At 35.8% G+C, this 14,633-nt stretch overlaps 1 protein-coding gene across 1 annotated transcript in view; it reads right to left on the reverse strand.

Moving 5' to 3' along the window:
- Window positions 1–14,633, reverse strand: part of LOC106872174 (sialin) — a 77,808-nt gene that overhangs the window by 38,502 nt on the left and 24,673 nt on the right. The window contains exons 2-3 of the mRNA XM_014919064.3: window positions 12,092–12,342; window positions 3,265–3,498 (exon numbers count right to left, since the gene is read on the reverse strand). Of these exons, the coding sequence (XP_014774550.2) occupies window positions 3,265–3,498; window positions 12,092–12,342 (485 nt within the window). The remainder of the gene's footprint in view (window positions 1–3,264; window positions 3,499–12,091; window positions 12,343–14,633) is intronic.

Here is a 14,633-nt window from a genome sequence, read left to right on the forward strand (position 1 = left end):
TAATAATGATAGTAGTAATAATAATAATAATAATCAATAATAATAATAATAATAATAATAATAACAACAATAATAATAATATTAATAATAGTAATAATAATGATAGTAGTAATAATAATAATAATAATCAATAATAATAATAATAATAACAACAATAATAATAATATTAATAATAATAATAATAATAATAATAATAATAATAATAATAATAATAATAATAATGATTTCATGTCTTGGCACAAGGCTAGAAATTTAGGGTTCAGGGAAACAAGCTAAGTCAATGGCATTGACCCAGTGTACTTATTTCATCACCCTTGAAAGGGAAGTTGGCCTCTGTGGAATTAGCCTCATAACATAAAGGGGGTCAAAATATCGCTAAGCGTTTTACCTGGTGTGCTAATAATTCTGCCTTAATAATAATGATCATGATGATGATAATAATAATGATGATAATCCTTTCTACTATAGACACAAGGCCTGAAATCTGTGAAGAAGGGACTAGTCAATTACATCGACCCCAGTGTTTAACTGGTACTTAATTTATTGATCCTGAAAGAACGGAAGGCAAAATCGACCTTGGCAGAATTTGAACTCAGAACTAGAATTTGAACTTAGATGGGCAAAATGTCACTAAGCATTTTGTCTGGCATGCTAACAATTCTACCAGCTTGCCGCTTGATAATAATAATGATGATAATAATAATGATAATAATAATAATAATAATAATAATAATAATAATAATAATAATAATAATAATAATAATAATAATAATAATAATAATAATGATAATAATAATAATAATAATAATAATAATAATAATAATAATAATAATAATAATAATAATCATCATCATCATTTAACGTCCGCTTTCCAACATGAGTTGGATGAGGTGAAACTCTTGACAAAAAAAACAATGAGGTGGCAGGTCCAAGGTATATTGATATGCACATTTACCGTTCAATTTACTAGTTACTAATTATTGTAGCAGTTGTAAGGTTGCGAGGTATTTATAATTACATATTTACCCTTAAACTAACATTTAATACATGTGCTTAATATTTAAATATTGAGAAATTTATCTATAATAATTATTGTGGCATTTACTGTTAAATTACTAGTTCATACATGTGCTTCTATTTGCTTAATTTGCTTATATTTGGTTAATTGATACTGCATACAAAAATAAAGACATACTACATACATACAACTGCTTACAAAGATAGAGATTAAAGTATAATTTTTTCTATGTTCATAATTTTTTGTTTACAATATAGAAAAATATACCACCAAAGAAGAGGTGTACTCTCTCCAGAAACAAATATAAAGTAAGGAGGATTGTGGAAAACTGAAGGCGAGAGTCTCAAGAGAGAAAGGAAATGAGACTTTCTCAAGATCAGCAAGCACATGCTGCAGAAAGTCAAATGGAGTCTCAAGGGAGAAAGGCGATGAGACTTCCCCAAGATCAGTAAAGACATGTTGCAGCACTTAATGCTGAATCATTAAAACGTTTTCATGATTAGACAGAGGTCCAATAGAACAGTGGTCAGAAACAGACTACGTACAAATTTGTTCTTCACAACTCCTGGAGTTGCTTTCAGATATGATCCATCTTATAAAAATGATAATTTTGTCCAAATTGGTGTGCTAAACTCAAATTGTCATTTCTGAAAAGCTTTAGAATTTCCAAATGTAACTAATGGCATGTACTGCTCAGGTGGTAAAGTAAGATTGCCAGCACTACCAGCGCCTCTTGAACCTCTTATGAGTCTTCTGGAAGGCACTTTCATCCAGTCAAAGGACTTTCTGAACAATGTCAGACAATACAACTCCGCATTTCAAATGACATTGTTTGGTGCATCTAAGGAGATAGTTGAACATGGATTTAAGCTGATGTTTAAAGTTCAAGGGCAAATCTATTACCCCACAAATGAACAAACCACAGTTCCTCCAAATTTACTTTATGAGTGATGTAGGACAATAAACCTGAAGGAGGTGTCAAAACTTCATGGTCATGTTAAACAAAGGGCTGACAGCCGCAGAGGAGAGATATCCACTAACAGCTTAGTGGAACGTTCAAGAATCACATACTCCCCACCACCAATTTTCCATGACAGAGGAATGACATGTTGCTTAGTTGAATTAGCCCATTATTTACTCCACAAATGTTTTGTGTCAATACTGCACTTTCCTGTATCACCTGTTTCAACATAGCTGTAATATATTATATACAAACTATACCATTTTAATCCTGAGCAATGCCAGGTATCTCAGTTATATTCATAAAATTATATACACTGCATTAATTTTTACCTAAATGGTTTATTACAACCTCACATAGAATGTGACGAGGATGTCCCCTTTGAATTACAGCTACAACTCATTTTTGTAAGCTGAGTGGACTGCAGCAAGGTGAAATAGAGTACCTTGCTCAAGAACACAGCACACTGCCAAGAATCGTCATCATGACTTTACGATTGTGAGCCAAATACCCCTAACCACTGAGCCATGCACCTTCACTCTCTTAACCATAGAGAAAAGGAGTGAAGCAATAGAGACAGAGAAAGGAAAGCATCAGTCATTTACAATGACAATTAGACTGAAATACAATCGACTTTTCTAGTTTCTTTTAATAATGAAGAAGAGAGAAAGACAGTAATGAATAGAGGCTAAGTCTTTCAGGTGTTTTCGTTTTCATTCTGGGAGTTCTAGAACAATCGAGTGTTAGTTCTATCTTCTTTCCCAACCCCTGGTACTTATTCACTTTCTTTCATAGTTCATCATGTCTTTCAATTGCGGGGAAAGGCCATGTTTTTTTTTCAGGCACGTTTGATGTTTTCTCTACAAACCACAAACAAGCCCCCTCCCTTCCATTTTTCTTTCATACAAAAATTAATGCAAATGCACATTTTACAGATGCTCACATTTTTTATGTTTTCCGTGAACTTTTCATGGGTCCAACTGGTATATATGAATATATCTATGTGTGTGTATCTTTGTTTCTGTGTTTGTCCTTCCATTACCACTTGACAACCAGTGTTGGTGTGTTTACATCCCCATAACTTAGCAGTTTGGTAAAAGAGATCTATAGAGACCAATAAAAATATAAGTCCTGGGGTCAATTTGTTCGACTAAAACCCTTCAAGGCAGTGCCTCAGCATGGTGAAATGACTGAAGCAATTAAGAAAAAAAAACGAATAAAAGAAAAAAATGAAATAAAAGATAGAGAAAGAAAAGAAGGCAAATAGGTGGAAAAGGTCACTTACTGTGGTCATTCCGATAAGGATTCGCAGCATGATGAGTAGGATATAATGTGCATCTGCTGCGACTGGTGTTAATAATGATGCAATAGATGCAATGATGATATTGTAACCCCAAACTCTTCGACCACCAAACTTGGTGGATAACCAGCCTCCAAATACTTGGGTCATCAGGTAACCCCAAAAGAAGGAACCTAAGATAAGTCCTTGAATGTGTTTGTCCCACAAAAATGTTCCATTCTGGAAAAGAAACAAAGAAAAATCAGAGGTTAAAAAATAAATTTAGACATTACAAACAAGTCGTCGTCGCCGTCGTCGTCGTCATCGTGAGCTGGCAGAATCATTAGCACGCCGGGCAAAATGCTTAGCAGCATTTCATCTGTCTGCACATTCTGAGTTCAAATTCTGCTGAGGTTGTCTTTGCCTTTCATCCTTTCGGGGTTGATAAATTAAGTACCAGTTGCACATTGAGGTCAATGTAATAGGAATCAGTTTAGTACTAGGGCTGATGTAATTGACAAGTTCCCTCTCTCTCAAAATTTCAGGCCTTATGCCTGTTGTAGAAAACACTATTGTTGTTGTTATTACTACTACTACTACCACTACCACTACTACTATATGCTAACCAAGGATTTGGGAAATCAGTATTAATATTATTCTTTTCTACTCTAAGCACAAGGCCTGAAATTTTGGGGGAGGGGGCCAGTCGTTTAGATTGTCCCCAGTACACAACTGGTACTTAATTTATTGACCCCGAAAGGATTTGAACTCAGAACGTAACGACAGACAAAATGCCGCTAAGCATTTCACCTGGTGTGCTAATGTTTCTGCCAGCTCACCACCTTTAGTATTAATATTATTTTAACTAAAAGAATGAAGTAGAATTGCAGGAGTGTCAGTCAAAATGATTTGAGTTCAAATCCTGTTGGGGTCGACTGGACTTATTATCCTTCTAAGGTCAATTAATTAAAAATTCTGCTCAAATACTAGGATCAAATGAATCAATTGAAGCATTCTCCATGAACTTCTGACCTTCTGCTTCCATTTTGTTTGTTGTTTAGTCACAAACCATTTTCATTTGAGATGACATATGACGAAAACCAATCTAGCCACAGCTATCTCACCATTTTAGGGGCAAGTACAACTATATTATGTGTTCTTTCATTTTTAAAGATAGTAAGATGTGATTTGAGTGAGTTTTGGCTATTTCTAGAAAGTTGGACTCTCACTCAAAAATCTAACAGATCAGTTAAAGTTGACAAATTTTATTCCACCGTCTGGAAATCATCAAAGTTTTTCAAAGAACTTCAATATTTACTCCACCAAACAGTTCTTATTTATTTGACAGATTTCACTTTTTGAAACCTACATTTAAATATTTATCCAAGAGATTTAATTTTGTGAGTGGTTGTGACAATGTTTTATGCCAGGAGATGGAATTGAGGTAGATATTTAGAAAAAAACAAATAAAAACCAAAACTGGAAACAGGTTTTATTTACTGTATTTCTCTCTGAAAAGCCACAAGGAGACCATTACATATTATTGCCTCGGTCTGCTAGAAATAGAACCTTATGGTTTCAGAGATAGTAAAGGAATATTCTCTGGAACAGTGGGCAGAGAAAACAGATGGATGAATGGATGAATTGATCCTGTAGGCACAAGCATGGCTGTGTGGTAAGAAGTTTGCTTCCCAACCACATGATTCTGGGCTCAGTCCCATTGCATGGCACCTTGGATGAATGTCTTCTACTATAGCCTCGGGCCAACAAAAAACTTGTGAGTGAATTTGATAGTTATAAACAGAAAGAAACTCATTTATATATATATATATATATGTATATATATATATATATATATATATATATATATATATATATATATATGTATATATATATATATATATATTAAATAAAAAAAAAAAAGTCTCTATCTGATCTGATATAAACGAAATTGTTACAAACACACATATGGACACACATACTTACATATAAGCACGAACACATAAGTGCGTGCACACATATGAGCGTGCACACATACGAGCTTGCACACACTCACATGCTCATACCGAACAGTTTCGAAACAACGCCAAAACAACGCCAGATCATACATTCAAAATAAATGGAAGTGGAGAGACAAGTTACTGAAGAGATTGCAAGAGTGCAATGAAATAATTTAACAAAAAACTATATAAATTAATAAAGGACTGAACCAGTGCGTGTGTTTATTACCGGCATAATGCCTCTCCCAAGGTTTAATTGTATTTCTTTCAACACACGTATCCACATCAAGAATCTTGCACACGAAATACATATACGAAATATATATATATATATATATATATATATATATATATATATAGATTCAAGGTGAATATGGTACTTAAGTTTAGGCACCAGAATTAAGTATGGTATTATCCATACAATTCCAAAATAAGTTGATTAAAGTCAAAATAAGCAACAAGGATATTCAAAGTTAATGCAGTACAATCGTTTCATGCAACTCCATTTATTTAAGCAATGTGAACATTACATCAAATGTAAAATGCATTAAATGTAAAATACTAGCCTGTATGGATTGGCTAAATCAAAATGGTTTTTTTTTATTCTTCCTTTGCACTTGGAGAGTTTAAATGTAGTTACAACGGTATGTCCTGTTGAAATGTAATTTGAGTAAATTTCTATATCTTTGTGCAGCTGAGGATTGCTCTGCATTTTACATTTGATGTAATGTTCACATTGCTTAAATAAATGGAGTCGCATGAAACGATTGTACTGCATTAACTTTGGATATCTTTGTTGCTTATTTTGATTTTATACATACATACACACACACACACACACACACACACACACACACACACACACACACATATATACATATATATATATATATATATATATATATATATATATATATATATATATATATATGTATATATATATATATATATATATATATATATATAAGTATATTAAGTATATGATTTAAGTTATAAGACTAAGTTCAACAAATTCATCCATATTTTTTATAGATGGAGGAGATTAGATGTTAATATGGATTGAAATTATTTTCATTCATGTAGATATCCGATCATTTCATACAGAAAGACAATAAATTCATTTTAAGAATCTGGGTTGTCAAAAAGTATTCATCGGTAGCAAAAGTTAAGGAAAGGAAAAAAAAGAAGGAAAGCTAAAAAGGTACTAGAATTACATAGGTTATAGCATTCATAATGTGTAATTGTTCTTAGAGTCATGTCAATTTAAAACAAAAAATGAACACAAATGAGTTAAAGTTCACAAGAATGAACACAAATGAGTTAAAGTTCACTACAGCTGTTTCAGATGTGTTTTTTATTGATGAATAATTCGAATACATCATGAAAAGAGAAATGTTGTTCTATATTTAAGAGATGAGGAATTATGTACATTATTTACATTATTTACATTTGACGGATATTTGTCCTCATCTTGTTTGTTGTTAACACAAAAAGAGAAATGTTTTCTTTTAAAAAAAATGTTTTCTTTTAAAAAAGAAATGTTTTCTCTTAAAAAAAAGAGTAATGTTTTCTTCAGGTGAATTCAACATCATCATCATCATTTAATGTCCACTTTCCATGCTGGCATGGGTTAGACGACTTGAGTGGAACTGGTAAGCCAGAGAGCTGCACCAAGTTCCAGTTATATGTTTTGGCTTGGTTTCTATGGCTGGATGCTCTTCCTAATGCCAACCATTCAACAGAGTGTAGTGGGTGCCTTCTCTGTGTCATTGGTATGGAATCTTTTACGTGTCACAGGTTCTTTTATGTGTCACTGGCATGGAAGTTGTTACATGTCACCAACACCAGCACCAGCCATAAAATGCAAAATTTGGTTCTTATTTGTGACCAAAATGAGAGGGTCAATCCACATTCTACATCTTGGTTTTTTTTTTTCTCCAAACCGAATTTCAAATTTTAATTCACCCAAAGCCACTGGACTTCTTTTCCCCCCGATGTAATCAAATTTTTCAACAATAAAAAGCATGTCTGAAACAGCTGTAGTGGACCTTAACCCTTTAGGATTTAAACCAGCCATATTTGGCTAAAACATTCTGCCTCTTTTATGCTCAAACTGGTCAGATTCAACATCTCACACCTACCCTATAATATTGTAAAAAATAAATAATCACTTTATCAAAAGTTTGAACTCACAAGACAATGCATGATTAATTCGAAACAATGTGAAAAAATAAGCATTATATTTGAGAGAATAATCTGAATTTTGGCTCTGGAACTTACACTGGACCATGAAACTGCATGCTGATGTGCATGGGTGTATAATTTCATGTACATGTATATCTGTAAGTATGTGTATAGTGGTGTGTTCCTGTATGTGTGTATGTGAGTATGAATATGTTTGTATATGTATGGGTATAGGCTGACATGTTTGTATATGGTGTATATGGTGTATATGGTGTATATGGTGTATATGTTTGTATATGTTTGTATATGGATGTGTGGATTTCGAAACCTTGTTTGGTGTCCTTAGCATTAAAATACCTTGATTCTGGTGAATCCTACAAATATGTGTGTGTGTGTGTGTGTGTGTGTGTGTGTGTGTCCACCAGCACCACTTGATGACCAGTGTTAGTGCGTTTACATCCCCATAACGTAGCTGTTTGGAAAAAGATTGATAGAATAAATACCAAGCTTAAAACATAATGCATGCTGGGATCGATTCATTTAACTAAAATTCTTCAAGGCAGTGCCCCAGCATGGCCGCAGTCTAATGACAGAAACAAGTAAAAAATGATAGATAGAAAGGTGCCAGACTAACCAGTCTTTTGACAAGTCTTTTTCTGTCTGTCAGGATTTCTTGGAACCCCTCCCCCTTCATTCAGCTGGTCCTGTTGGAGTGTCACTGATGACCTAGTCATGTAACATGATGGACTGGATTACTTGTCATTTGAAGCACTTAGGAGCAACCTGACATAATATGTATACATACTTAAGTACATAGAAATACATGTGTGTGTGTGTGTGTGTATGAATCACTAATGTATATCAGTAAAAATGTAAACCTCATTGAGAAAAATCAATAAAACAAGATTTTCAAACCTAAGTAATAACATTGTTTTGATTGAGTTGCAAAGATGTTTTAGCAATGCTCTCACCATTGACAAGCATACAATGACCTATTTGAGCCATTAGCAACTTGTATCCAACTTGTATAAACATAAAATAAATGATTAAAGTAATAATTTCATCTCATTAAGGATGGGAATTATAGTTCAATATTTATTTTCCGGGACATTTACAGCCTGCCACTTGGCCACACCAAGTTATAGTTAGTGATTGATAAAATAAGATTGAAATTCATGATAGATCAATAATTATGACTAAATATTGAGAAAACAGTGAAAATATTTCTTAATTGGCATGAAACTAGGGGAGAGGTTTGTTGAGTAAATTAATGCAAAGAAATGACTAGTTCTTCATTTTATTGACCCTGGAAGAATGAAAACCAAAGTTGACCTCAGCAGGATTTGAACTCAGAACGGAAAAAGCTGGAGCAAATAATGCAAAACATTATATCAGATGATCTAACAAGTCTGCCCAGCCCCATTTCTCCAAAACCAGTAAAAGAGTCAAAGAATTTCAGAAACTCTTCTAACAGAAATGTCTTTTAGAAATTAATGGAATTTAAACAGTTTGATATAATTTTCTAAGAAATTGTTAAAAGCAATTTCAAGCAAAAAAAGTTTAATGAGGTAAATAATTGAATGTCTATTAATGATATTTCATTGCTAAATACATCGATACAAAGAATTCCTTCCGGAATTCCTGCAGAACCATTTTTGAAATATTAAGAAATCTAATGGATTCTGTGTTCATAAAACATTATTGGTGAGTGCCAACACACACACACACACACACACACACACACACACACACACACACAGAGGCACACACACACACAGACACACACACACACACAGACACACGCACACACACACACATAGACACACACATGCACACGCACACACACATACACATACACACATCTATGTGACAGAAGTCAGCTTATTCAGTCGTTCGTTCATACACACATACATACGTACATACAAACCTACATACAAGCATATATACAAACATACTTATATATATACATATATACATATATATACATACATATATTCATACATACATGCATAGATACATAAATACACAAGTACACAAATGCAATGCAATCATACATATATACGTTCATAAGGGCTGCAACTCAATTTCGAACAATACCATTGCTTGATTGTTCTTATAAAGCAGCATGAGTATGACTTTCCAGTCCTGCTGGGGACCAACAATCTTTTGCTCAAATATGGCAATGATGGGCACCTCTTGCAACAGGTGTTCAGAGAGTTACCACCTTCATTCTATCTCAGAATTTTTCATGGAGTATTTTACCTTTTTCAACTCTGGTCAGCAACGCATATGTAATATAGATGCTAAAAATCAAGTGATGACCCAACCTGAAGCTTTTTAAAGGTAGAAAAGGTCTTACACAGGATCAATCTTACTCTCTATACAAAATATGCATTTTTTAAAAAGTGGAGCACTAGAATACATCATTTGATGCAAATGAAATTGTAGGTGTAACATCAGAAGTTTCCTTCTTGAGAAATGTCTAAACAAAGACTAGGGATTTCTCATTCTCATTTGTTGGATAGCAATTGGTCAACGGAGCTTGTCCATCTTTTGGTAGGGTTTGTTTTTGGTCCTACAGAGTTTTCAATGAAACCACCCTCCTTATCAAGCAGTCCTGGTAGGGTTGCCGGTTTAGTAAATGATGGCCTAGTCATGCAACAATTTGCACTAGGTTACATGTTACTAGTAGCACTAAGAATGACCTGACATATTTACATACATACATGCTTCTATCCATCCATCCATCCATCCATCCATCCATCCATCCATCCATCCATCCATCCATACATACATACATATATACAATACCTACATATATACAATACCTACATATATACAATACATACATACAGCTGACATAGGAATGAAATTTGGTCACAAATGTTTGTATATGTTGCATGTGTAAAATCAGTCCCTCAATACCAGAGCCTGTAACTCAATAGTCTCTCTGTCTCTCCTGTCCCCTACAAAGAATGCTACAAAAACCAAGGCATTGATGAAATTATATCATATGAAGAAGGTACTGTGAATAAAAATAGTGACCCAAGAATATTATCATCATCATCATCATCATCATCGTCGTCGTTTAACGTCCGCTTTCCATGCTAGCATGGGTTGGACGATTTGACTGAGGACTGGTGAAACCAGATGGCAACACCAGGCTCCAATCTGATTTGGCAGAGTTTCTACAGCTGGATGCCCTTCCTAATGCCAACCACTCAGAGAGTGTAGTGAGTGCTTTTTACGTGCCACCGGCACGAAGGCCAGTCAGGCGGTACTGGCAACGGCAATACTCAAAATGGTGTATTTTATGTGCCACCCGCACAAGAGCCAGTCCAGGGGCACTGGCAACGATCTCGCTCGAAAATCCTACGACGGCCAGTCAGGCGGTACTGGCAATGGCCATGCTCAAAATGGTGTATTTTATGTGCCACCCGCACAAGAGCCAGTCCAGGGGCACTGGCAACGATCTCGTTCGAAAATCCTTGCACATGTCACGGGCGCAAGTGCCAGAAAGGCGACGCTGGGCACAGGTGCTATCCCGATTTCGCTTTCGCTTGCTTAGGAAAATATAGCAGTTGGAACTCTGCACTTGCAGTACTGGCATTGATTCCCTCATTTGGGGTACTCGACTGTCTGTTGAAAAAATCCACTCCATTGACCTTAAAACCTGTAAAATCATGACATCAACTGGAAACAGTGATATCGACAGACTCTACTTGAGAAGAAGGAAGTGGGGACATGAGATCCATGCAGACAACCTTTGAATCTCGTATTGTCTCTCTCTCAGACACCACCTGCTAAACAACAGTTACAAATACATGAACTTAATATTGAGACCATCCTAGTGTCAGAAGTGGGCTCTTCAGGAAGCACTCTTTTACTGATGACCACTATACAACCCCCAAACAACAGGGTTAACATATTTCAAAGAAGACCAGCAGGAGTGGCTGTATGGTAAGTAGCTTGCTTCCCAACCACATGGTTCCAGGTTAGGTCCCACTGCGTGGCACCTTGGGCAAGTGTCTTCTACTATAGCCTCGGGCCGACCAAAGCCTTGTGAGTGGATATGGTAGCCGGAAACTGAAAGAAGCCCGTTGTATATATATAAATATATATATATATATGTGTGTGTGTGTGTGTGTGTGTGTGTGTGTGTGTGTGTATATGTATATATTTATGTCTGTGTGTTTGTGTTTGACCCCTCCCCACCACCATTGCTTGACAACCGATCTTGATGTGTTTACGTCCCCATAACTTAATGGTTTGGCAGAAGTGATAGAATAAGCACCAGGCTTACAAAGAATAAGTCCAGAGGTGGATTTCTTTGACTAAAAGGTGGTGCTCCAGCATGGCCACAGTCAAATGACAGCAACAAGTAAAAGAATAAAAGAGAGACAAGAAAAAAAATATGTACCATCTTAGAGTTCAGCTGCCCTGCTGATGTGAATATCTTTTTGAAAATCAAAGAGAAAGAAGATAACTATCTATGGACAATTGCTTTGAAACCTCCAGCTTCTATATCTGGATTACAGATTCACATTTATGCCAATAATAATGGGTGCTCTTGTTTTTGTTAGTAAATGCTTATGTGACAATGTGTCAAAGCCAAGCACAAATATCATGATAAAGAACATAATACTTACATCAGCCTTGCCTTTGCTTTTTTCAGCACTATTTGTATCAGTGTTAACAGGACAAATATCATCCTCAAGATTGGTAGATGTGTCGTTGAATGTGGTGTTGTAGGGGTTTGTTGCTGAAGTTCCAAGGACAGCTGTGTGGTTCACCATACATACCACTGCCACAGACATGTTCACACGAATTGTGTAAATGTTTACAAATCCCAAGAATCCTAGAATGGCCAACAGGAAGCGGTAGGATGTCCAAAATGGAACTGGAAACAAGAAAAACAAAAAGAATAACGATGAAGAATTAAAGAAATTAATGAAGATTAAAATGAAATCATTTAGTTTATATGAAAGATTGTAAATCAAACAGAAAGAGAAATGGGTGATGAGTGATGAAAGAGTGATGAAAGAATGATGAAATGGTGATGAGTGATGAAATAAGGAAGGTGGCTAGGAAAGAAGTTGATGTTTATAAATTATATTTTAATGGCTTAATCAGAAACTGAAGAACAGCAGGGATGGGAGGTGGTGGGCACAAAAGGACTGGGGGGAAGTCTAGAATTTTCCTTGGGCTGAAATGCTGACTTGAATGTTTGCAATGAAATGGAACCTACTAAAAACATCCAACAACCAGATTTTCACGCTAAACTGAATAATTGATTAAGTCTCAAGAAAACAGGAAAATTCCTTCTGTCAGGCTTCCATACAGTTTCTGTCTATTAAATTTCATTTACAAGATTTTGTTTGAGTTAAGTTTATGATAGATGATAGTTGCTCGAAAATGCTCTTCAGTGGAACCGAACCTGAAATCCTAAAATTAGAAAGCGAATTTCTTAATCACACAACCATAAATGCTCTTCAGTGGAATTGAGCCTGACACCTTGCAGTTCGAAAGTTAATTTCTTAATCACACAACCATGAATTATCATGTTTTGTTGGGTCACCTCCCTCCAGACATTCTGTGAACCCTTAATTATAGAAGAATGAGACAAGATGCTGTTGGTGATAGAATAAGCATCAGTGGAGAAATAGACAAGTAGATACTACACTAAATATTTATAGAAGCCAGGTTCTATGTATATTTAGAAGTGCAACCTTCACCATTTTGTTGTGCTTTTCAAGAGAACATCTTATTCTAAATGACTTTAGTTCACCAAGAAGATTCTCCATGAAAATATCGAATATGGCCAATTACCTATGGATACTTTCTATTTTAGTTGATTTGATCTGAAGGGAAAGAGCTGTGTCCATGGCTTTGATGGGACCTCCAAGATCTGTGAGATTGATGTGGTTACGATTTCTCATGATCAGTTGAAAGGAATTTCCAGAGGGCTGATGTAATGGCAGGAAAGGACTAGAAGTAGGAGTTAGTCAGGGATCTGAGGTAGGGGAAGAGGAGGGGTGTATGTGAGTTGGGAATGTCTTAGGGTAATATGTTTGAAATTCAAATGGCCATGATGGTTGGAATGGCTTTCTCAGAGTTGACCTATGACTCCACAACAACAACAACAAAAACTACTACTACTACTACTACTTTGACAAAAACAACTATAGCAAGAATATGAACAACCACTGGAATGAGAAACATCTGCTCCCCACCTGCCTTGTACCCCCGTCACTGCCAAAGAGATTCCAACCATTTTCAATGTCTGCCAGGAAACGAAGAACATCTGGTCTGTTAGTGACACCAGAGATGCAGCATTACTAAATAATATCTGCACTTAATCACTCTGTCTGCATTGAATTACCTGGTGCACCTGCCAGGTGTATTTACTTTATTACTCTCTATTCTGGCTGCTACGGTGATACCACATGTAGTTTCCTAAATTCAATTAACAGATGTATACACTCAGTTTCTGTATTTTCCTGAACTGTGCACCCTAATGTGCATTTAATTGCACTTCTATCCCAGTCAGTTGTACTACATGCCCTGGGCGTTGTGGTGATGTTTATGCATTCAGTCAACAGATGTTCACTGCATTCACCCAAAGTTGTTTTCTTTATGCCGTCATGTGCATCCGGTTGCATCATCTGTCTGCAACAGTTTGAGGACAGAGTGTGGTGGCAGGGGATAGGGGGAGAAGGAATGTCGGTGTGATTAGAAATGCTGACAATGGTTGTTGTTATGATGATGATGATGGTGATGATGATGATGATGATGATGATGACGATGGCGATGATGATGATGATGACGATGATGACGACGACAATGACGAAGGTGTTGATGATGACAACAAATTGTGTTGTTGTTTAGCCACAGGTTAACCACAAACAAGTAAACTTATGATCAAACATCATCAAGTTCTGACTATCCTGTTGGTCCCCCCCCTTTTTTTAGGGTTCACCCAGCTGATTGACACAAAACCACTCCAAAATACACTCCAGCTTCTGCCCCATAAGAAACATGTTCACTCTCTCTGCCGTTTCTACCTCAACTATAATGGCCTCTGTCCCTCGAAACTAGCTGGACCCATGCCTGATCCACTCACCACTCCTTCTCTTATCGTACCTGCTTTGTTCAATCCTGCCTGGCCCATCACTAATCACTACACCCAGT

Source organism: Octopus bimaculoides, chromosome 22, assembly GCF_046866305.1.
Source record: "Octopus bimaculoides isolate indiv1 chromosome 22, ASM4686630v1, whole genome shotgun sequence".
In the NCBI taxonomy this organism is placed as follows: Eukaryota; Metazoa; Mollusca; class Cephalopoda; order Octopoda; family Octopodidae; genus Octopus; species Octopus bimaculoides.